The sequence below is a fragment of the Fukomys damarensis genome, unplaced genomic scaffold (assembly GCF_012274545.1).
Source record: "Fukomys damarensis isolate Sample0158 unplaced genomic scaffold, DMR_v1.0_HiC HiC_scaffold_29, whole genome shotgun sequence".
NCBI classification, from domain to species: domain Eukaryota; kingdom Metazoa; phylum Chordata; class Mammalia; order Rodentia; family Bathyergidae; genus Fukomys; species Fukomys damarensis.
The window spans coordinates 15,559,293-15,582,617 of record NW_022900941.1 but is presented as its reverse complement, the minus strand read 5'-3'; the positions used below and the strand labels follow the sequence as shown (position 1 = coordinate 15,582,617).

The 23,325-nt window shown below is 39.7% G+C and overlaps 1 protein-coding gene across 10 annotated transcripts in view; it reads left to right on the top strand.

The window, feature by feature from the left end:
* Nckap5 (NCK associated protein 5) overlaps positions 1-23,325 on the top strand; it is an 855,349-nt gene that overhangs the window by 508,364 nt on the left and 323,660 nt on the right. Inside the window, exons 1-3 of one of the 10 annotated variants that reach the window (XM_033757252.1) lie at positions 4,560-4,688; positions 15,016-15,178; positions 17,301-17,379. The exons of 3 other annotated variants lie outside the window; for them this stretch is intronic. In XM_033757252.1, the coding sequence (XP_033613143.1) occupies positions 17,372-17,379 (8 nt within the window). In that variant the 5' untranslated portion in view covers positions 4,560-4,688; positions 15,016-15,178; positions 17,301-17,371. Of the gene's footprint in view, positions 1-4,559; positions 4,689-8,046; positions 8,353-15,012; positions 15,179-17,300; positions 17,380-23,325 lie in introns of those variants that run through there. 6 more of the 10 variants (XM_033757251.1, XM_033757253.1, XM_033757255.1 and 3 more) reach the window with 6 other exon arrangements.

Here is a 23,325-nt window from a genome sequence, read left to right as displayed (position 1 = left end):
GGAGGAGGAGGAACGTGTGTCCTTGATTGGTGCAACCACTGTGGAGATCAATATGGAGATACCTCAAACAACTAGGTTTAGAGGTCCCATTTGACCCAGCTAGTCCCCTGCTGGGTATGTTCCCAAAAGAATTAGAAGAATCATACCACTGTGAAATATGTACCCATGTTTATAGTGACACAGTTTGTAATAGCTAAAATTTGGAAACAGCCCAGTGGCCCATCAACTGGAGACTCGAAAAAAAGATGTGTTTTTTTTATAAAATGGAATACCACTCAGCCGTAAAGAATGAGAAACTAGAGACATTTACAGCTAAGTGAATACACATTGAGGCCATACTCTTGAGTGAAATTAACAAGACACACATGTTTAAGTACCTAATAGTTTCTCTGATGTGGAACACTAAAAGCATAAATAAGGATTAAAATGTATAATTGATATTGTGAAATAGGAAGAAAATATCTGAAGGAGTAGGGGAAGCAGGAAGGATAGGGGAAATGAAGGGAAAAGAAAAAATATGAGAAAAAGAAAAACATGGAAACAAAGCCTTTGTAAATAGAGAAGGGTGGAGGGGGTGAAAGGAGGGCAGGGAAATGGGGAAAAAATAAGAAGCAAGGTACACCATGTAAAGGTACAAGATCCCAATGATGAATGTAGCTCTGTTGTATACCTAATGTACCAATAAACTTAATGGAAAGAAAAGAATATATGCCTTTGCAGATGAAGATTGAATTCATGTTGTGTTCCTCCATTGGAAATATTCTAATTAGTTGTGCTAGAAATCTTCTGTTCCTATTAATACCAAGCTAAAATTACGCAGAAGTTTCTAATTCACTCCTCTGGATCTTGTCTTTCTCTGGGTCTGCTTCTTGTTAACATTAAGTGGAGTGTTGATATAATAATTAACTAAATGTCAGGCTGTCCTCGGAAACTCTCTTCCACCCATAGCACCCCACAGTGTCTTTTGACAATTTATCACACCTTTCAGGAAACTTAAAGTACTCAGAAATTAGCAGTAATATCTTTTTCACCAGAACCTACACCTTTTCTTTTTGTTGTAGAGCTGAGTTTCATTGAATGACATGATCTTAGTTTTCTAGTACTGGAAGCATGCATCGTAGAAGATATATTAGTAAGCTTTTCATTGCTGGGACAAGATTCCTGACATGCACAATTTAAAAGAAAAAAGATTTGTTTGGGCTCATGATTTTATATATGTCAAGGTAGGGTCTGCATACTCCGAGACACAATGTACTGATCCATTGATGAAGTTTCCACTCTCACAACTTAGTCACCTTCCAAAAGACCCAACTCTGGACACATAAAGCTTCAGGGAACATTTGAGATCTACACCATTACAGAAGTCATAGTTTCCTCAAACAAAAACAATCCCCCTCAAAATTAGCATTGCAAGCTGTGACAGTTAGTGTTAATTGCCAGCTTGATTGGGAATTAGTAAAGCACAATTGTATGTATATCTGGGTGGATCATGGAGGTGTGTCCTTGGGAACTATATCTGGTCCATTTTTCTTTCCTGTTTGGTGTTGTTGCACAGATCTTCTTTCCAGCCATCATGAACTTAGTAGCTTTGCTGCACCACAGCTTTCCATTATGATATTTCTGCCTTGGAGCCAGAATACTCTGAAACTCTGAGCCAAGTAAACCATTTATGCTTTTAAATTGTGGAAGTTGGGTATTTAATCCTAGCAAAGGAAAGGGGACTAAGATAAAAGTTGTTACTGGAAAAGTGCGTTATTGCTGTGACTCTACCAGACCATGTAGTTCAAAAGCCTCCTTTGGAACTGGTTTGTGAGAGATTTTGGAAAAATTTGTACATGTGGGCTACAGAGGCCCTTGAATTCTGGAATCAGAGATTGATGGTTGATTTTTGAGAAGATCTCAGAATACCAGAATACTGACAAGATTGTGGACAGTAAAGGCCAGGCTCAGGTTTCTGTTGGGAACAAGGATTCCATTTGCAGTTTAACCAGAGGCCTGTATGTTGCACTCTGGCAAAATAATCATCTACATTTTGCCTGTTGTTACAGTTTAGCTCCAAAATGTGCCTCCTAAGTCTATGTTCACAGGTGTAATTTACTGTTCTCTTACTGAGACAAAATACCTGACACCCAAAGTTAAAGAGGGAAAGGTTTATTTGGCTTACAGCTCATGAGGTTTCAGTCTATAATCAGCAGACTCCAAGGCAGGGTGGCAGAGGGGCAGCAGAACACAGCAAAAACAGCAAAAGCACCAAGGAACCTTAACAGTTTTGTTTTGCTCCTTTTATCTTATTCAGAATACTGGGATTAGGGTGGTGGCAATCCAATCACTCATGTATAGTGGTTTAGTAATCACAAGATCTTAATCCTAGCATCACACATTCCAGACTTGGCTACCTTAGAAGAAAGACTCCCTGAGGCTTTGGGGGACATGTAGCACAAACCACAACAGACACTATACTCATCAGTGGACTAACCCACTCAAGAGTTTATGGCTTCTTGTACTGTGAGGAAGTGGGGCTTTGTCAAAACAGAATCCCTGGGGCCTAGAAGGATATATTCTTGTTTCTGGCTTCGCTTTTTTCTCTCTCTTACTTTCCTTCCTGGCTGCCATGGAGTGAGCAGATTACTTCCACTATGTCCTTCCACCGTGCTATTTCTTCCTTGGGGCCAGACAACCATGGACTCAGTTTGTTAAAACCATGAGCCAAATTAACATTTCCTCCTTTAAATTACTGGTGTCAGATATTTTGTCCCAGCAACAGGGACTAATACACCCAAGTCCTAAGACTCTGAAGCAGACTGAGATTATGGGGGACTTGGTGAGCAGGAGGGAGACATTTCAGGCATATGGGGCCTTTGGAGGACTTTCTTGATCCTAGCCATAATGAACTGGAAGGCTAAAAAGTGTGGCCCTGAAAGGTGGGTGTGTGAAGCTGTGGGAGTAAAGACAAAAGTGCAGAGGAGAGAATAGAGGAATTTGGAAATGCTAGGAACATAGAAGGTTTATCAAAGAGTAGAACCATCAAATGGGGTAGGGCTTCCCAAACCATTTGGAACTCACATCCCACCACCATGTTCCCCGAATGCTGGGTGTGGAGCTGTGAGATTTAGTGGTTACTCTTTAGGTTTCAGTCTAGCTTGGATCCCGTTCTTTTCTATCTCCCCATTTGTCCTTTTTAGAATGGAATGTTTACACTGTACCATTGTCTATCAGGATTATGAAACTTCCTTTTTGGATTTTCACTATTTTAAAACTAAGAGTTTGCCTTGAGTCTCTTATTTGGACTTTTGAGACTTTCGGGGACTACTGAGTTTTTTATTATATGTAAGATAGTTATGTTGGGCAGAATTATTAACTTACTATTTTGTTTAGTTAGAGATTACATATGGTTTAAGGAGATGTCTTTCCCTGTCAAGTTGACAGCATGTGGTGGTTGAGCTTTATTGTCATCTCGATTGGGTTGGGAAGAGTCACACTTCACTGTCTGTCTCGTGAGTCATGAAGATGAGAATTGCTCCTTCATCTATGGTACTGTTCCCCTGCTCCACTTTTCTTGCGGTCTTGAAATGAACAGCTTTGTTTTGCCATACCCTTCCACCATCATATTTTTGCTTTGGAGCCAGCTGACCAGGGGATGAATCCTCTGAAACCATGAGCTTTAAACTATGTTCTCATTTAATTTGTGAGTTTTGAGTATTTGGTCTCAGCAGCAGGAAAGTTGAACTATGATGAAATCTTCCCCCATTAAGAAAAGCAATTAAACAAGGATGATATTCTAGTCTATCAATAGTTGTACATTGTAGATAGCAGGCTGCTTTGAATTCAGACATTGGCTATGTTGGTCAGTTTCTCACTGATTGGATATAATACCTGATACTCACAACTTAAAGAAGGTGGTGAGGTTTATTTGGGCTCGCACTTAGCAGAGAATACAGTCCATGGTTGCCTGGCTTCTAGGCAGAAAAGAAACATGGTAGAAGGGCATGTTGCAGAAAAGCCGCTCACCTCGTATCAGCCAGGAAACTGAGAAAGGAGTAGCTGAGGACAAAAATACACCCTTCTGGGTCATGCCACCTGTGACCTACTCCTTTTGATTAGGGCACACCTCCAAACATGATACCTTTGGGGGACATTGCAGACCCAAAGCATAACATAGGCAAAAGAAACCATTCTAAGCAATATCAGAAAAGGTTTTGAATAGTTGCCTCTTTTAAAACCTTCTTGCTACATCATACTTCAATCTCAAAAACAGTGGGAGATATAAGTTGGAGAAAATGGTAATGAGGATGGTAAAGTGAAAGCAACTCATTTTCTTTGTCCCCTTCTTTAGGGTAGTAATTGGACTAATTTCACCAGGTATCATCATCCTTGGAAAAATACCTAAAAGCATACTCAGAAACATTAGACAAGTATGAGACTTGTTATCTTTTCAGCTCCATCATATTTTCTGGGGTCACTTAGTCAAATGCATTATCACTCCAGGAAGATGTGCACTGACTCACTTTGTGACATGGTGTGTGGAGCTGGGTACACATCATAAACAGCTGTACCAGGCAGAAGGAACAAATTGCAGAATCCAAGGAAACCTGTTGTAAGATGTTTTCATATGAATTAGCAAACCGATTTTCATGTAAAGTTGGTACGTAAGAGGAGAAGATAGAGAAAACAGTGTTTTCTTAACCAGGGTAAGTGAGAAAGCCATTCACTTTTGCTTCTCTATTTCCAAATAGCATATAATGATAGAATGATTATGTAGTAAATCATGTTAATTACTTTCTTCCACAGCTGTTGTTTTCAGTGTGGGGAAATTATAATTGTTTAAAATAAGTGTATAACTTTCTTCCACATTTACTACACTAAATACAAATAAACGAGGTTTGCAGTATCTTTAAAAATGTTTTGTTTATCCTTACAGAAAGATGTTAATTCTAAATTTTCAGAATTAAATACAATGCATAGTTTACTTTTACTTATTAAGGTTTATTATTTTATTACATAATGACTATTATATTTCTATACAATTATGTGAGCTGTGAGTATAAATGTCCTTTGAATTTCTTCTATTTTGGTACCTTGTGAAGGTTTTATGGTTGTATTATCCTTAGCGTATAACCTACTAAAATGTGTGCCTGTATTTGTGTGTCATTTGTTTTTATCTGATTTGCTCTAAATAGTAGTGAGTGAAGACATTCGTTAATTCCTCTTTTTGTGACATAATTTCAAGTGGCTTTAGAAGTTTCTGTGGAGAAACTTGTACTATATCCACAAAATTAATCTGAAAAGCTACAAGGAACAAGAAATTTTGCAGAAGCCGTAGATATGTATGCCCTGTTATTAGGTATCATTCATGTACTTATATAGTTTACATTCATTCTAGTGAGAAATTAGGCCCCCAAATATTAATATTATTGAATATATAAAAAATAGCAAGACCTCAATATAAAGATTATATGATGGGGGGGTTCTTATTGACTATAAATAAGATAGTTTGCAACCACACTTTTATTAAAGGAGAAAGATCAGGGAGTAGGATGAAGAAATGTAAATATATTACAGTGGTATGATTGCATGTATATATTTAAAAATATATGAGGAAAGTATTCACAGGTCTAGGAAATGGTATGGCACAGGAGTGGTGAAAGTCAGTAAGGAGCAGCTGAACCATTTGAATACAGGTATGAGTAGGAGACAGACATGTTTTCATACTTGACACTCGTGCTAGTGATCCGTTATAACAAATTACAGTGATCTCTCCTTACCTGCTGTTTGGGCTATCATAGTTTCAGTTACCCAAAGTGAAGTCCAGTCTGAAAATCTTAAATGCAAAATTTCACAAAGAAATAATTCAGAAACTTAAAATATCTTTGGTTATGATTTATAATGTTCCATTTTATTAATCTTTTACCATGCCTCCTTTATAAAGTTAACTTTATCGTGAGTATACGTGTATAGGAAATTACATTTTGTATATATGGGAGAAGTCAAATAAAGACAGGAAGAGCTTCTTGGGCACTGGATAAACTCATGCTTCTTTCCAGTGGAAATCTTTGCATGCACAATATGTGTGTGTGTGTGTGTGTGTGTGTGTGTGTGTACACACATGTGAGATGGTATTAGCCAGGATTTCAAATCTTTGCATGCACAATATGTGTGTGTGTGTGTGTGTGTGTGTGTGTGTACACACATGTGATTTGGTATTAGCCAGGATTTCAGGCAGTCCCAGATTGTCTTAGGATGTGTCACGTGTGGATAAGGGATGAATACTACATCTCAAAACCTCACCCGAAAATGAGACACACTAATTACTGTGTAATTTCTGTTGGTCTAGAGTGTATGTACAGCTTAGTTACATCCTCTCTAGCACTTGTCACACGTTTGAGAGAAGGTGTGGGCTCGGGCTGGAAGAACCAGAGATTCCTTGGGGAAAGACTGGCTTCTGAGCTTACCTGTTGTGGATAGGACTCTTTCTTGTTGGATATTTACTAGGGGCAACACTCACGTCCTTACCATGTGGGCCTCTCCAATTTGCTTTTCAAAACCAGCCAACGGAGTGGGCATCACAGAGAGCTTGCCAGTAAGAGGGGAGCCATACTCTTTGCTAATGTAATTGGAGGTTTGCTGTGTTCTGTTTGTTACAAGCAAGACACTGGGCCCAGGCTGTGCTTAAGGGATACTCATGTATCCATCAGATACATGAGTAGGCAGTGATCATTTGGTATCATTTGGAAACATTCGTACCTTTGTTCTTTTCCTTAATTTAGAATCAGAACTTGCCCCATAGCAAATATATCCCTGGATTAAGTACTATGTGCATGTGAGCACACACTTACATATGTGTATACACATATGCCAATTCACACACATTCATAAAAACACTTATTGGAAATCTTTTCATTAAGCCTTTAGGTGTAACCATGCAGCGTGTATTCATCGCCAGGAAAAATCTTACATAGAGAAAGGAATATCTTTCTTCTCTTTTAGTCCCCCTCCTTGGGACCCCTGTGTTCATTTCTGGGCCTCCTTTGCCTACGTGGTTGTTGCATCCAACTCCCCTCACTGACCCCAGATTCACACCTTGCTGAGGAGCCCAGCATTGCAGGCACTGAATGGACTCATACTTCTTTCCAGTGGAATCTCTGCACACACTGCCTGATTCCTCCCTAAGGGCAGTGCTCTCTGAAACGTTACAGCGTGTAAGTGTCAAAACTGTTTGGTCCTGTCGTAGTTAAGTGACCCTTTCCCCCATATAAGTATGGGAGGCTGCTGTAGAGTGTCCAGTTTCCTAGGACTTCTTGCTCGGTGTGCTGAATGGAGGCTTAGTGTATGCTTCGAGATGGATGGTAAGATTATCTGGCATTTCTGTCACTACCTCAGATAGGAGTGAGCTCTTGACATCATCCACGGGATGGTTCTCTGTCACCCTCCAAGCCATGAGCTCCATACTTTTCCATGCGTGCATCGTTGGGCATGGTGTTCTTGGTCCTGGGCTCCCTCAAGTCAGTTTGGTGATAGCTCTCTGGCTTTCACTGCTCCACTCTGCCATGTGTTACTCCCCACAGCCACCTTCTGCCTCTCCTGTACCTTGTGCAACACCCGGTACAGCACACTACATGGTATTTCTTTTGATTAAGTGCAACTGGCCCAATCCTTTAGTCCCTAAAGAGTAGAGTGGTTTTAATTGGATGAAACAAAATTTCAAACAAAACTCTATTTGGCGAACATCTCCCCTGAAAACGACTCTTGGTGTGAAGCCCTTTCTTGCAGTTACCTCTGAGTCCTGGTGACTCCTGAAATCTCTCCCCCTTGCATCTCTTTATTTGCTGTCTCCTATTTCCTGCCTTAATCTCTGCCTAGCCTGTGTCTTATCTGGGCCAAGTGGCCCCGGCCTCCCCATAACCCCACAGGCCCAACCTCCATGAATGCCCTGTCTGTGAGGTAGTGTTCTTCTCTGTGACTCACATGGTTTGCCATTGTTTCTCATCTATGCATGGACTGGGTCGAAACTCCGTAGCTTATCACAGAATGTTCTCCATGCCGGGTTTCTTAGCAGCAGTCCTGCCTTTAGTGAATAATGATGGACTCCCATATTGCCTGCTTTGGTTGCCCCATGTGCATGGTACCCTTCAGTGCTGCTCAGCTATACTGTAACATTCACCCAGTAGTTTTGTATGACAGGCACATTTTACAGAATGGGGTGCAGAAACTGAAAAATGGAGGGAGCAACTTCCTCAAGGCCACAGAGGCCCTAAGTAACAGCCAAGACCAGCAAGCAGCCTGCTGCCCCCTGCGCTGCTCCCAAGCCACAGGTGTTACTGAATTCCAGCAAAAAGGGTAAACCTGAAGCCACAGGTGGGTTTGCTTTCAGCACTGGCTATCAAACAATCCTATTCCATAGTGGTTTTAACTTCCCTTATCTGCATTTTTAAATAGTAAGCTTCCTGCTTTCATGTTCTGTTAGTTTGTATTGCTATTTTTTTTTTAATACAACAAGGTCCATGGGACACACTATGCTGAAATCTCAGAATCAAGTTGCAATGAGGGGTGCATCAAAATCCCTACAGCTCAGTCCCATGGGGCTTTGTCAGTTTCTGTTGGGACACAGGTTCAGGGCTAAAGTTTTGAAGGCTTGTTCTCCTAACCTCAAGGAAGTCTAAGATGAGAGACACTATGACAAAAGGGACAAAGTCTGACACAAAGGCACACAGGTGAAGCTTGCTGCCATTTCATCATCCTCTGCTCCCCACTTCTCCCACCGCGTGTTCTCTGCCTGCAGCAGGGCCCTCTTCTTTTCTTCTTTGTCTCCACCATCAAAATACCCTGTCGGTTAACTTTGCTTCTGAAAACTCTGATACGTGCCTCCTAGAGAGTTCATTTGATAATCAGAGCTAAGAGCTGCCACGCATGGAGCACTTCCTGCCTACCAGGCACTCTGTATGTGTTTTCCTTGTGGTTTTCGTCACGCTGTAGACCAACTTAATCAGTTATCCCTATTTTATAAGTATGTAATAAGTGTCCCCACTACAACAGCAATTTAAAGAATTAGATTTTATATTATGATACTATAGAGTAAGAAAGTAGAAAAATAAGATTTGTTTCAACGTTATCTTCAGTTCTAGGCCCAGGTCCATTTCTTTCATTAATATGTTTTTAGTAGACAGTAATTTAAAGCTACAGAAATGAATTTCTAATGGTTGACTTTCAAATATTAGCAAGACTAGAGGCTTCAAAACCTTTCGGTCAGCCTTCGCCCATAACATGTGATGGGCCTACTTTGTGGCTGTACAGTGTGGATCATGAGTTGGTTTCCTTTTATATAAGATTCTCTTAAATTATTGCATCCAAAGATATGTGCTGTTCTTCCTCTGGTTACCCACTAATAGCAAACTGGAAAAGAGACTTGGAAGCCTTCCTTTAAGGATGCTAATCTTTCTGGATCTCAGGGCAAATGATAAATACATTTACTGAACATTGTAGTAATAAATGCATTTTCTATGTGCAGTTCTAGCTGCTTTTAAATCCTTTTAGTCCCCCCCCCCATCACACAAGACCCTGAGATATGACACTGAGCGGTGGATTTGTGTAGATGAAAAGTTAGCGCAGTCTTGAATGAAACTGTGCTGTGGAACCTCCACTGCATCCTGTGGAGGCTCCTGCCATGTTATCATGTTCATATGTGTGGGGCAATGGAGCAGGGACGTAGGAGTAAGAGGCAGAAGACTTTGCCTTAAAAAAAAGGTTCCAGGACATAAATGAGGATTTGTCAGTGGAATAAATCTGCAGCCTGGTTAAAAGAGAAAGGTGTAAAGGGCTAGAAAATATTTTCCTTCAGAATCTGCAGGCAAGAATACCTTGCTTTTGTTCATTGCTAATCGGGCACCTTCAGCTATGTTTCCATTCAAAAAAATGAAGGAGAATTACAGTGCTTTGAAAAATGGTAATCTTGGCATATTTCTCATTTTGAAGTTTGAATAATTCACCTGAACTTAATTACAAAATGAAATACAGTATGTGTACATAGCCCTCTGGTTCTGCATCAGGAAAGAAAAGGCAGGGTCTGTTATGCTTCCAGCAGACCCTGTTTTGGTTTTAGGAATTTTCATAATGGAATCTGCATAGCCAGGGGTTTACCAAAGAGTGCACAATGCCAGAAGAAAGCATAAATGCCCCAGCGGTGACCAGGATTCATTTAGTGAGAAATGTTTGCCTCAGAAAATACAGGAAGGAAAAAGTAAAATGACTTGAATAGGTTTTGACAGAAGACATTAGCAGATTTTTTTTTTTTTACAGGCACAGAGATATTGTCTTTGCACTTTGTTAATAAAAATTCTGCACGCACTGTTCATATTGTGTTTGTCAGAAAATGATCATATAAATAAAAATAGAAGATTGGTATAGAAAGGCTATAAATATTGAGCTTGATTCCCAAGGCATATCAATCAGTTCACATGGGGTTAGTTTCCGTGCCCTTTACCATTATTCAATGCAAATTTTGAAACGTAGAAGGCATTATGAATTTGTTATGTCTTTCAATTACACATTAAAAGGTGTTTGCATTTGAGGAGCAATCCATAAATATCGCACTGTCGTGTCTTCTAGTTTCACATCAAAATAGATTTTCCTAGTTGGGCAAGCAGACATGTGCTCCATGACGTTCATCACCTTGGCTGTGGCCATTAGCTCTGTTCTATTGGACACCCTCAGCTCTACTTTCTCAAATATTTCTGATACAATCTTTTAAAAGGAAGTATAATGGAATTCTTCCTTACAAGCAATGTCCTTAGCAGTGTGGATGCCTAGACTTGGAAAGGCTCCTCTTGTTTTATTATGATTAATCTGGGATAGCAGTCAGACCACAGTTTGTACCGTAGCATTAATACTATTAAATTAAGGATTCCAAGGACCAGTTACTCTGTAATATTTTATATTTAGATAAAGAATGTGCCAAATCTTCTGGGAAGACTGCTAAATCATTTCTTAATACAGAAGGCCCGTAAAGTTTTGTTCCCATCAGACTTTGGTGAAATGTACCACCTTGTCAGCTAAAGAGCTATTACCCAAGCAGGTAGAAATAGAAGCTTCTTTATTTTCACCAGCTTTCTGTGCCCATGTGACTATATTTCCAACTTTCTTAAGTCTATTATAAATCATCATACGTGGCAAGATGGTGACACTGCCTGTCATGTAACAGGGGCAGGGCTTTTATGTCATCAACATCGATCTGGCCTGTGGACATAGCCCTGAGTTTGTTGGTCCTGGTTGACCTGAGCCTTCAGCTTTTATGTCCATCAATTTTGTCACTTGTTCTGCATTTTCCATGATTTGTTCTAGTTTTGTAGCAAATTTTCCTTGCTTCCCTTTCCCTTTCTTTTGCCTTCTATTTCTTTTCTATTTACCTTTCTCCCTAGTTTGTTCATTTGTTTCTGTCCTCGAGCATTACCAAATACTCACAGGGATCCAGGCCCTCTGGGTCCTTTTTGTGTTCTTATTCCTGCTGCTCTGCTTGGCTATCCTTTTCTCAAATACACTAGTGGTGAATCCTCACCTTTTAGATTTTACCACAGCCGTTGTAATTCTAGGAATCTTCCTCTATACAGTGCAGCCTTTCCCCACTGCCAGGTGGCCCACTTTTCTGCCCTCAGAATATTCCAGCTCACTTCTGTCATGCCATTTAGTACGTGCGGGTGTGTGGGCACCACGCTTGCCCGCTCGTTAAACACTAGTAACATCCTTTGGGGTAGAGGCTGGGTCTTTTATTGCAGTGTTCTTGGTATTTAGTAATGTTAGGACCTGATAATTATTGGACACATGGATGGACAGATTGTGTTTAGATTAAAATAAAATGTCTGCACCTTGCTCTGGGAAATGAGACACAATAGACAAGATTGGTGTCCTGGTAAAGCTTTAAATTTTAATTGAGAAATCTAAACATGTATACAGAGCTGTGAGAGGAAGCAGGATATGCTGAGGCTACATAAAAGAGGGAAAACTGAAGAACTGTGGAATAGTGTGACACAGAGAAAGCAGAGCCCTACGATTAAGAAAGACTTCAGGAAGAGGTGGCATTTGAGCTCTTCTTAGAGTTCTGCGGCTTTTTACATTTATACCCATGTTCATAACAGCACAACTCATAAATCTCAGAAGTGGGCTGTATGTCTATCAAGAGGTGGATAGATAAAGACAACATGATATTTACACGTAAAGGTACTTCTCTGACATAAAGAATAAGCCCGGGTCATTTGTAGAAAAATGGATACACCTTGAGACTGTAATGTTAAGTAAAATAAATCAGAAACACAGCCTTAACTATCACATCATTTCTTTTATATGAGAAACCCAAACTATGAGGCAAATAAGAACACAATAAAGACAGATACTAGAAAACAAGGCGATAGATCTTTTGTAAAAGGGAAGGTAACCAAGAGATGGAAGAAGGGGAGAAGGAAGGAGTTGGGGGGAAATGTAAGAACAATTAAGATGTGTTACATACATGTGCCAGCTCCCCACAATGAATGTAATCATTTTGTACCGCAAGCATGTACTAAAAAATAAAAATTAAAATGTGAAGTAAAAACTGAAAAATAAATAGTTTAAAATAATTCAATTCCACAACTCCTCAGGAGGAAAGGAAATCCTACTATACTTTGTGGCCAAAAGTACCAACTCTTGAAGTTTTCCTTATTTCCCATTCTCTTATCAGTTAGTAACTGTGTGACCATATGCTAGTTGCTAGGCTACTTACTTCATAGGTCAGTTTATTTACCAACTAGTGATTAACATTAACTGATTCTCCTTTTTTAGAGATGAAAAGTGATCAAATATCAGCAATTTAATGTGATTCAATTTAACATGCGTTGACTCTCCATTATTTCAAATGATTTGGATCAGAAGTGTTTTAGGCCTGGCGTGGTGGTGCATGCCTATAATCCCAGGACTCGGGAGGCTGAGGCAGGAGAATCGCTGGGAGTTTGAGACCAGCCTGGGCTATACAGTGAGTTCCAGAGCAGTCTGAACTACATACTGAGACCCTGTCTCAAAAAACCAAAAAAAAAAAAAAAAGTGTTTTAGACTTCAGAGTTTTCCTAATTTTATAGTTTTGTTCATGGACTTTACTGGTTGAGCATTTCTAATACAATTTCACAATATTTTAAATGCTGCTCCAAAGCCCACTTTTGTAGTGACCAACTTTAGATCATTTTGGATTTTTAAATTAGAGATACTCAACCTATATGTATTTATTCATTTAGAATTTTAGATCTTGTCTATAAATCAGAAGGTATTGAAATAGAAAATTATTCATGAGGAAGTTTATGATCTTGTGAACGGCTAATTGCAAGCAGTAGTTTCTATAAAACTTCCATTTCGCAAAGAGATTTGGGCAGTCTGCTGGAGTACATCATTGAATATTAAAAAGGAAAGGCTTAAATTAGGTTGGAGTCATGGGCTCCTCAATCTGAGACCGAGTACAGTTAGGTTCTAGTTTGCATCCCTTCACATAACTGAACCCGTTCTTGTGTTTTCCTGGTTACAGTTTACAAAACCAAAGATTTAAGACAGCACAGGGAACACAACTCAACTAAAAGTAAAGTGGCACCTGTGTGGTGCCACAAGGGACAACGTACCTGTTGGTTTGCAAAATGTGAGTGTGATAAGCCATGTGGATCTAAAATGCTGCTGGAATCCACTTGGATATAAGGATTCCCGGTAACATTTGAAAATTCTTCAAGAATTTGAAGAATCATTGGGGAAGAGAGGAATCATTCTAGGTGGAAAATGATAAGTCTGGAGGCTGAAAAGCAAAAGGTATGCAGAGAGAATGCGTTCCAAGTAACCATGGCTAACTGCACATAAGATTTGTGAGAAAGAGAGGAGAGGAGAGGGCTACAGGAACAAGGAAATCTGGTAATGTTCCCTTCTGGGGAGATTATGTCCCGAGACGCTCAGGGAATGCTTGAAGCTGTGCATAGTACCAGACCCTATATATGTTTTTCCTATACATACTTACCTGAAATAAAATGTAACGTTAAAGGAAAGAAGGTAAAGGGAGAGATTAACAACAAGTAGTAATAAAAAATAGAATGATTGTTGTATTAAGTAAAAAAACAATCACTTGAATATAAGCACTAAATGGTAGCGGAACTTACAACCGTTACAGTAGCTGCTAAGTTATTAACGACGGGTGGTACATATAGTATGAATAGTCAGGATAAATATTTGAGTCTCGTCACAGATAGGACGGAGTGAGTTTTGCATTTTCATATTCTTGGGCTGCAGTGGACAGCGGGTGGATGATAGACATGAAATGGAAACAATGGCATCTGTGTTTCTGAGGCCTTGCTGTCTGGTTCAGTATTGTCCAGCGGTAGGGTTGATCTGTTCGTGTAAGGTTTTTAAATACATTATTGAAATAGTACTAATTATGGTTTGAACTAGGCCCACTATCAAATGAGAATGGTAAAGCGACTGACTAAAACTAGAAAGAATACTTCCAGATGACCCGAAGTACAGGCTGATCTAGGGAGGACCATTGGTTAAAGGAAGAGAAAGGCTTGAAGGGGAAGAATTACCAATGCTTGGGAAATGGTGAGACTTTAGCGGGAAAGAGAAAGCAAGTGAAATGACTTTGAGCTCTTTCATCCTGAGTATGTATTGAAAAGGAGGGATTGCCACCATATTTCCAATAAATGGGGATTTAATTCAGGGACATGGAGGTGCTTGTAAAACAGAAGGAAGAGTTAAGGACCAAAACCAGGAAGCCTACTGATTGTCAAGTTCAGAAGCAGTTGTGGTTCTTGTGTTGCAAGGTTGCTGATTCTATCAAAGGTAATGAAACTTCAGGAATGAGTAGCAAAATCACTATCACCCTGACACCAGAGACAGGAGCATACAGAGTCTGCTCATCTGTGGAAAAACCTGACGTTGTAGAAATGGATTTTTCTCTGCATGTTGGTATGGGGAAAAGGTTGTATCCTTCTTTCTAGCCATTAAAATAATGCAAGTGCATCTCATTAGCAGGACCTGAGAGTTGGCAGTGGAGTCTGAGAAAATGCAATTCTCAGCTTTCCTGCTCCTGATCCACCAGAGAGTGGCTAAGGGAGGTTGGATGTGCTGCTGACAGGATGCAGACAGTGCCAGGTAGAAGGCAGCACAGAGTCCAGGCAAGACGTGCGGAAGGAAGGTGAGCTGAATGTGGGGCCCTGGAAGGGTCTGAGCTGTGTATATCCAGGTGGTAATGAGAAAGTCGGGTGGGGCTTAGCAATTTAAGTTTGGAAATAGTGAATGAGATTATAGCCAGATAGTCTGAACAGAGGACAGAGCCGAAGGCTGAGATCTTGGACATGTGGTGTGGGAAGTATTAGGCAAGGGAAGAGGCAAGTCACATGGAACAGAGGTTATGCTGTAGGAAGGGAGGCAACTTGAAAAAAGAGGTCACAAAGGCAAGGGAAGGTAAAACTGTAAGAAGGAAGATGCAGCCAGTATAGGTAAATGCTTCACCAAGACAGACTCAGAAAAGATTTTTGAAAGTGGTGACTTCAGATTCCTGTGTAATAAACTTCTCAGAGCATAAAGATCAGGGTGAAAGTCAGAGTAAACTTAGTTGGCAAGATTAATTTGGTGGGTAAAATGTCTATAGGCCATTCTGTAGACTAGGTGGTGAAGAGAAGAGAGAAAAGAGGGTCAGTTGCGGTTGTAGTATAGGAACGGTGAAAGATTCTGTTTAGGATAAAGTTGATATTAATTTGCTGGCTAGCTCGTAAAAAAAATTGGAGCAGGTGGATAGAGATAAAAAGTGCCAGAAAGGCAAGATAAGAGCAGGGGTTTACAAGAGACAGGAAAGGATGGAACAAGGGGCTCCAGCGGTAGCAGTGGAGAAGAGGGCTCAGGGGCCACTGTAGCCCTTCATTTTCTAACTGGCATTGCGTCGAGAGGATCACGAACATACTGAAATTTCCTGGAGCGTTTGGCGTCAACAGAGGAGCATAATGTGTTTCCTACACAGATAAGCATGCATCCCGCTGAAGTTGAAAATCTGGATGTGAGCACTCTTGAAAACATAGCCCGTCCATCTGAGTACCAGTGCTCTTCTGTGCTGATGCGCTTCCTACTCCAGTAACCAGACTTACTAGCTGCTGCGTGATAATGACTGTTCCTATTGCAGCCTGTGCTTGCTGTTTGTGTTCACCCACGAGAAGAACATTGACATTTGATTTCCTCAACTTCACTAATCAATTTCTTGGTTGTAGAAAACTGTAATATCATTTTAAAGCCCTTATTATAGCCTAACAAGATATAGATAATTAAGTCCTAGGGGACCCGTGTGCCAACTGGTTATTGCAGAATGGCTTTCTTCTTTTGCTACCCAGGCTGAAGGAAGTTTTTGCACTTTACAGTTAATTCTGCTCTTCTGTCAGCACAGTCGTTCATTTGTGGGAGCCAAGGATAACTGGAAGCAAGTCAAACGCTCTGCTTATTACTTGATTTTTAACAATTGTGTAATGAAGCTATTGTCTTTATAGATATTAGAATAAAATTTCAAGAGTGGAAAGAAAGCAGATGTGTGCAGAGTTTCTCAAGTTCATCTGTAGAGGGGGGAGAGGACTTGTGACCCTGATGATGGCAGTACAAGGCAGTGCAGCTGTAGGACATAAGACAGTTAATATAGTCTAGGGCCAGGCCTCTAGCTCAGTGGTTCTGCCACCTGCCTTGCAAGCCAAGGACCTGAGTTTGATCCCCAGTACAAAAAAAATGTGTGTGTGTGTGTGTGTGTGTGTGTGTGTGTGTGTGTGTGTCTGTGTGTGTGGTGTCATAATGATTTCTAGCAGTATGGTCATTATGCTATAGTATTACTATGTCTGTTTTTAAAATCCTATCACTTTATAACTTAATATTTATCAATAACTTCCCTTTTTCTCTACCACACCTTTATCTGAGAATTGTGCTTCTTTCTTTACTGCTTTTAAATATAAAAATTATTTCCCAAAGCTTGTTTTTGTATTTAGATTCTTGGTCCTGTCCCTCCAAGTATCCTTGCTGCTTTCTTTTCTATGCCATTGACAATTCTAAGAATACATGGACACTCTTTTGGCCTGAAGTCACTGTTTTTCCAACATCTATTTCATTGGGCAGGGATGTACAAAAGCTTGTGTTCCATAATAAAGAAATATTTGAGCACAATCAACTTTTAGTTAATGTTAACCTTGTGGTTGGGGAATTTTTCAGTTATTTGTACTGGCTTTTGTCTTTATGATTCTTTCTTAGCAGCAAATATTCTGATGTTGATATTCTTTATTTCCTTATAGAGACCAAAGGCCAAGAAGGACATGTTCTAAAGTCTAGAGAAAACCATAAAAGCCCAAAATGATGGGGAATAATGCCCAAGTACGTGGAGAATAATGATGTAGCTGCTCTAAATATGCATGTGTGCCCATTTGGGGACCATTTCCTTAAGGCCTCAGTTGACATTGTTTGACATGTAGTTAATAAACTTAATTAGCATAGTTGACAGAGCTTTAAATCTGCATTACTCAGTTGAAAGATCCTTAACTAGTTCGGTTAAAATTGATCAATAATGTTTTGCATGTGATTAAAGGCCAACATACCGTATGTATCCACCTTAAATGGAGTGCTCTAAATTTCAGTAGACATACAGGCTACTTTGCATACACTTAAAGCATATGTCTCATTGAGAAAGTCCATAATAAGTAGTTTAAAATGTGCAAACATGGTCATTCTTTTGGAAAATCTCATTCTTTTAAGATTTATCAAACATTGAACACTTACCTCCAAATTGCCTATTTTGACTTTCAGCTCTTTTGCCTCCTGGCTTCCTCTTCTGATAATAATTACACTATAGAACAACAGTACCTTGCATTTGCCAGCTTTTCTACATCTGTGTTACTGGTTATAACGAAACCATATGGTAGGCACTCAGCAGATGATTATCAAATAATGATATAGATGGATGAGTGGGAAGATAAATGAATAAATGATTAACAGCATAATTATTCATGTTACAGAAGGTGTTATTTATAAGTTTCCCATGTTTGGAATTAAAATTGAATTCATCTAAATATGTTCTTCCACCTATTTTTTAACCTCATATATGCCCCAAATCAGGCAAATCAATGTAAAAGTCCACAACCTAGAGAAGGTACATCCACATAGGATAAATTGATGTTTTATTGTGTGATGTGAATAATAGAAAAGTCTTGAAATATATACTGTACCAGTGTCCCAAAGAGATCTATGAAATAGCTCGGTGCCATGTAGCATTTCAGAAGTAACTTAGGAGGACAGGAAAGTCGCACAGAGATTGTTAATGTGAGATAAAATCAGTTTCCTGACTTCTTTTCTTAGAGGCGGTTTCATTTGATCTCAGAAGATCCAGGGGGCCTGGTTGCTGGCCTCTTCCCACAGGGAAGACTCTTCAGTGGACTAGGAAAAGACTTCTGTAGGCTGCTTTGGGAAGCATAGAAATTCAAAGGGCAAAGAGGAAAGAGGAAGAATCCCATTTTTCTCACAGGAGTTGGCAGAAAAATCTCCATCCAAATGCCAGATGACCATGATGATTGGCAAAAAATACTTCTATGACATTCTTAGTAATGCATGTTACTTTGTGGCTTTTTGTTACTGTTTTTAGTCTAACATATAGACAGATCTTTAAATTGACTTCCTGGAGCTTTCGCTTCTACCTGTTGTAGTTTGAGAGTTTCTAAGGAGCAAGCATGCCACCTAGTCCCAAACCTTGTGTTGTGATATTTTAAACAATGAATATAGAGTGAAAACTACAGAAAGGCTGGAAGGATCGCTTTAACTACACCGTGTAGAAGCCAACTCTTCTGTTGCCCTTGCCAATGCAACTTGGAAGATTATAAAGCATTTTGGAAGTATAGGCTGTTTTTCTATGTTTATATATAATTACTATGAAATGGACTTCATTAAAAACATATCTATCAGCTGTCATACTGAAGGCTTGATAGTGTGTTCTTCAAAGAAGAGCAGACTTGGAAGGATTTTGTTTGAAGATTTCTTGATCACAGGGAACATATTTGTGGACAATTCATAGAACCCAGGGAGACTAATTGTATTGATTGGCAATCAGTTTGGCATGATGAAAGAAGTGTGGCAATCATTATAAAGCAGGGTAAGAGAAGAGCCTCAGCAGTGACACTTCATAATAATAAATACCAGTACAGAAAGTCTAATAAGAACCATGCTTCCTTGCCTGGATTAAATTGGTCACCTGGATGTAACTTAAATCAGAGAGATTGGACAGGTGATCACTGAATAGTAGTTCCAAGAATGCCTTCTGGCCTCACCATTAAGGCTTGTAAGACCTATTAACACCAAAGTCTCCTCCTCTTCTTGTTGAACACTCAGGAGACTAAATTCACCAGCTACCCTAGCAGTTAGCCTATGTAAAAAGCACTGCCTTACCATTATGGTACCATCTTTTTCTGGAAAGCCAGAATGAACTACCTATGAAAGACAACTTATTATTGAGTTACCTAGAACTGCAATTGCCTAGGGTTTGTGTCAGTTAGAAATTCATTTTCTTTTAAAGTCACTGCAATGTTAGGACTCATGCACCATTGCTTTCTAGTCTATTTAAACTCACATAGTAGGTTATCTTCCAAAACAAGCTTGAAGCTTGGAAAAATGGCTTATCCCTTGAATTTTCATAAAAAGCCTGTAAGTTCGGTGCCCTCATAAAGTGCTGAATTGTTTGAATGCTGCTCTCAAACGGCCCATTTCCTACCCTGCTCACCTAAGGACTGAAAGATCTACAAAGAACCTTACACCTCTAAAAGAACTTTTTTAAAGCCATAATGAAACCAAGTATCACCTTATATGGCTTTACTCTTTGTCACATTTTGTCTTCATAATATCTTTCTAAAGTAAGTAGGACCAGCAGGTGTATCTGTTTTACAGATAAGGTAAATGAGGATGGAAAAATCAATGTGATTTGTTCGCAGTTACCTGGGTGGAAAGAATAACTGAACTCAGATCCACCTGTGTAGCTTTAGAGAATCCGGAAGAATGAGATTACACTGACTATACAGCCTATAAGTATTGAGACTGGGTAGGGGAAAGGAAATAAGGGAAAAGAAAAAAATGAGAAAATGGAAATAAAGTCTTTGTAAACAGGGAAGGGAGGGCAGGGGTTTGGGGAAAAAATGAGAACCAAGACCTGTCATGTAAAGGTACAACATCCCAATGATGAATGTAACTGTACTGTGTACCTAAAATGTACCAATAAACCCCATGAGAAAAGAGAGAGAGAGAGACTGGGAAAAATTCAGTACCACAACTTTTCAGATGTGGCATGGTTTATAATATCTGCTTCCCTACTAGAAGCCACTTTGAAATATAGTGGATCAAGCAAGCATCACAAGGAGCATATGAATTGCAGAATGACCTGATGAATCTATGAGGCTCCTGAGGCCAGTTCGATGGACTCTTAAAGCACCTCTTTGCCACTGTTGCATCTTGTCCAGAAAAATTAACACTGTAATCTGATCACAAATGTGGCCAGTTAGATTTCCCTGGCCCTTTCCTGGACCCCATCAGAAGTAATTAACAACAGATTAATACCAGCCACTCAGTGTCTTGCATCAGGCATTACTCAGATCCAGTGTGGTGATTGGTTTAACCTCTGTAAAGTTTTAATAACCAAACACTTGTCATTGTGCAAAAAGCATAAACATATTTACAGAAGGGAGGAAAACATATTTAATATATGTAAAATGAGAATAAAATCCAAGATTAATTTTCCAGGAAGAATAGAGTCCCATCTTGTTACATTCGATGCTTAATTTTCTCTGTGTCAGAATCCCAAAATCAGATCTTGAAGCATAACAGAGAAGAAGGTGGTCTCTTTGGTGCCTTCTGGGGGGGCAGTAACCATGTGATGAGGAGCTAGGTACAGCTGCGAAGAAAGATATCACACGCAAAAAACACAAAGTGAGGCTCATTTTGAGTATGCAAATTGCAGTTCACAGGTATTTTTTACCAGAATCAGTCAGAGAACATTTGAGCTTCAGGCTGCTCAGGAAAATTCAAGCTGAATTTATTTGTGGAACTTCCTTATTTTGAATTCTAAAAGACATTTGAGTAGGGTTTGAACTTGAGTAGATGCATTCGTAAGACTAGAAATGGGAGATGATGTTGACTCCGTTGTATTAATACATTAATTTAAAAGCTAGCTTTATTTAGGGAAATACCCTGTTTTGCAGACCTCTTGTAGTTTCTCAGAATATTGGGGTAATCCTGCCTTCAGACTGTTTAACGAGAAGAGTTCAAACTCCTGAGGCCTACTTCTCCTTTACGCCATCTGTTCCCGCTCTGAATGAGTGCATCTCTTCAAACACACTAGTCCATAAGTGTAATTTTGTATTCTACCGCTGTTGAGCAGAAACACTTGGGATTTGCTTGTTAACATTCGGGGGATTCCCTTCTACCCTAGGTGGAAAGTGGGACTTCTCTGAATGCATATCTCTGCTTCTTGCCCTCGCTCAGCATTTCTTCGTGCCGTGAGCTCCCCATACAGGATCAGCACAGGCCTGCTTAAGAGAAGATTTATGTCGCTTTGTGCTCACATTCAGATGGCCCTGGACTGAATATGATGCAGTAATTCAAATGGGACTCACACCTTTCGATCTGTTTATGAATGGTGCTGCGTCCCCATGAGTGAATTAGAGCTCTGTGGTTGTGGGGAGCAGTATTATTCTTGCAAAATTTGTGCTGAATTAAAAATATATATCATCTAGGAGAGAAATAAGAAATTTCAGCCCTCCAACATTTATGCAGATTGAGTTTCAGTTGCAATGCTCTTTTCAGTTATCTTCCTGTAGATTCACTGTTCCTAACTATTGTAGCAGGGGTAAACAGAGACTGGGTTAAGATGATCCGAGGCACAGCCAGCCTGGGGATTGCTTCTGCTTACGTACTTAGATGTGCTAGCTTCTACTACAGGGAACTCTCTCTGAGGAGATGAGTTAGTGAAGTTGGACAGACCCCATTTCAGAACCAGCAAGATTCCGCGTGAACAGCTTCCTCTGGGAACTGAAAATTAGACAGCCTTTCTTTTTACTCTCTCTTGAGGAAAACTCCATGCAGCAATTAAGATGGGGGTAGGGACTGCTGAGGAAAGTGCTGAAAGTAGGATGGGATAAAGAAACTAAAAAAACAAATGATATGGGTGCCATGTAAATATTTTTTCTGAGGTGACTCTCCCATCTTTTCTCTGGCAGACACAGAGCAATGGGCTGTCCTTGCAGAGATGAGTCTGACAGGGGTAAAGGGGTTCCAGGTTAGGGATTGATTTAGGGGTCCTGGCCACATTAATGTTCAGATTTTAGAAGGTAACTAGCTGAGTTGAAGCATATGGGCCGCCAGTGTGACAGAATTAACAAATATGGATATTTGGTTTCTTTTACTAAGGGCCAAGAGCAAGTGTTACAGGTAGACTGAGCCCCTCCAGTTTTACTGACCTTTTGTAGTTGTCATTACTTCTTTATGATGAATGGCATCTATATTTGGTACAGGTATGTGGAAAGTTAAACTACAAGGAGCCAGAGAATGACCTGAGTTTTGGTGGGTGGAGGGTAGGAACATATTACATTAGTTTATCCCCCGCCCCAAAAGAAGTTATCAAATACCTACTCAGTAACTCAGTAATGGAAGCTATGCTTACTTGCTAAGTATAAAATAAAAAAATAAGGCAGAGCCACTGACTTTAAGCAACTCACAAATCATTAATAAGGTGCTACTGCACTATAACAGCAGAGTCAGAGTATTAAAAAAGCACAAAGGAAGGGTTTTCCTTAGGGAAGGAAGAGGTCAGAGCTTGGCTGGTATCTGGGTAAAATTGAGAGTGCCCTGTATGGATTACATGTATATCCATGGATAGCTGATGTTTAATACTTCCACATAGACTTATTGGGGCCTGAGGTTATAGTAAAAGCTATGTTACAATAATATGTTAGAATCTATCATTGTGTATAAATCTGGATAGGGAAGAATTTTGATCTAATTGAGAGAAAAGATTGACCAGTGCAAGCATAGCATTTGCGAATAACAAGAACCCATTGATCTAGATGTCAGCATATAATAACAATACGGCAGCAAATGTTGGCAACTAGACGAATACACAGCAAAGTGTCTTAAATGTTTCCTGGGACACTGTTTTAGCACAATAGAAGAAGAGTATAAGTTCTAGATTCATTTATTTGGTTCACTACCAACTCTACCATTAGTGTGTGTCCTTGCATGGGTTCTCTTTTCTTGTAGAACTTTAATTTATGCACTTGTTAATATATATAT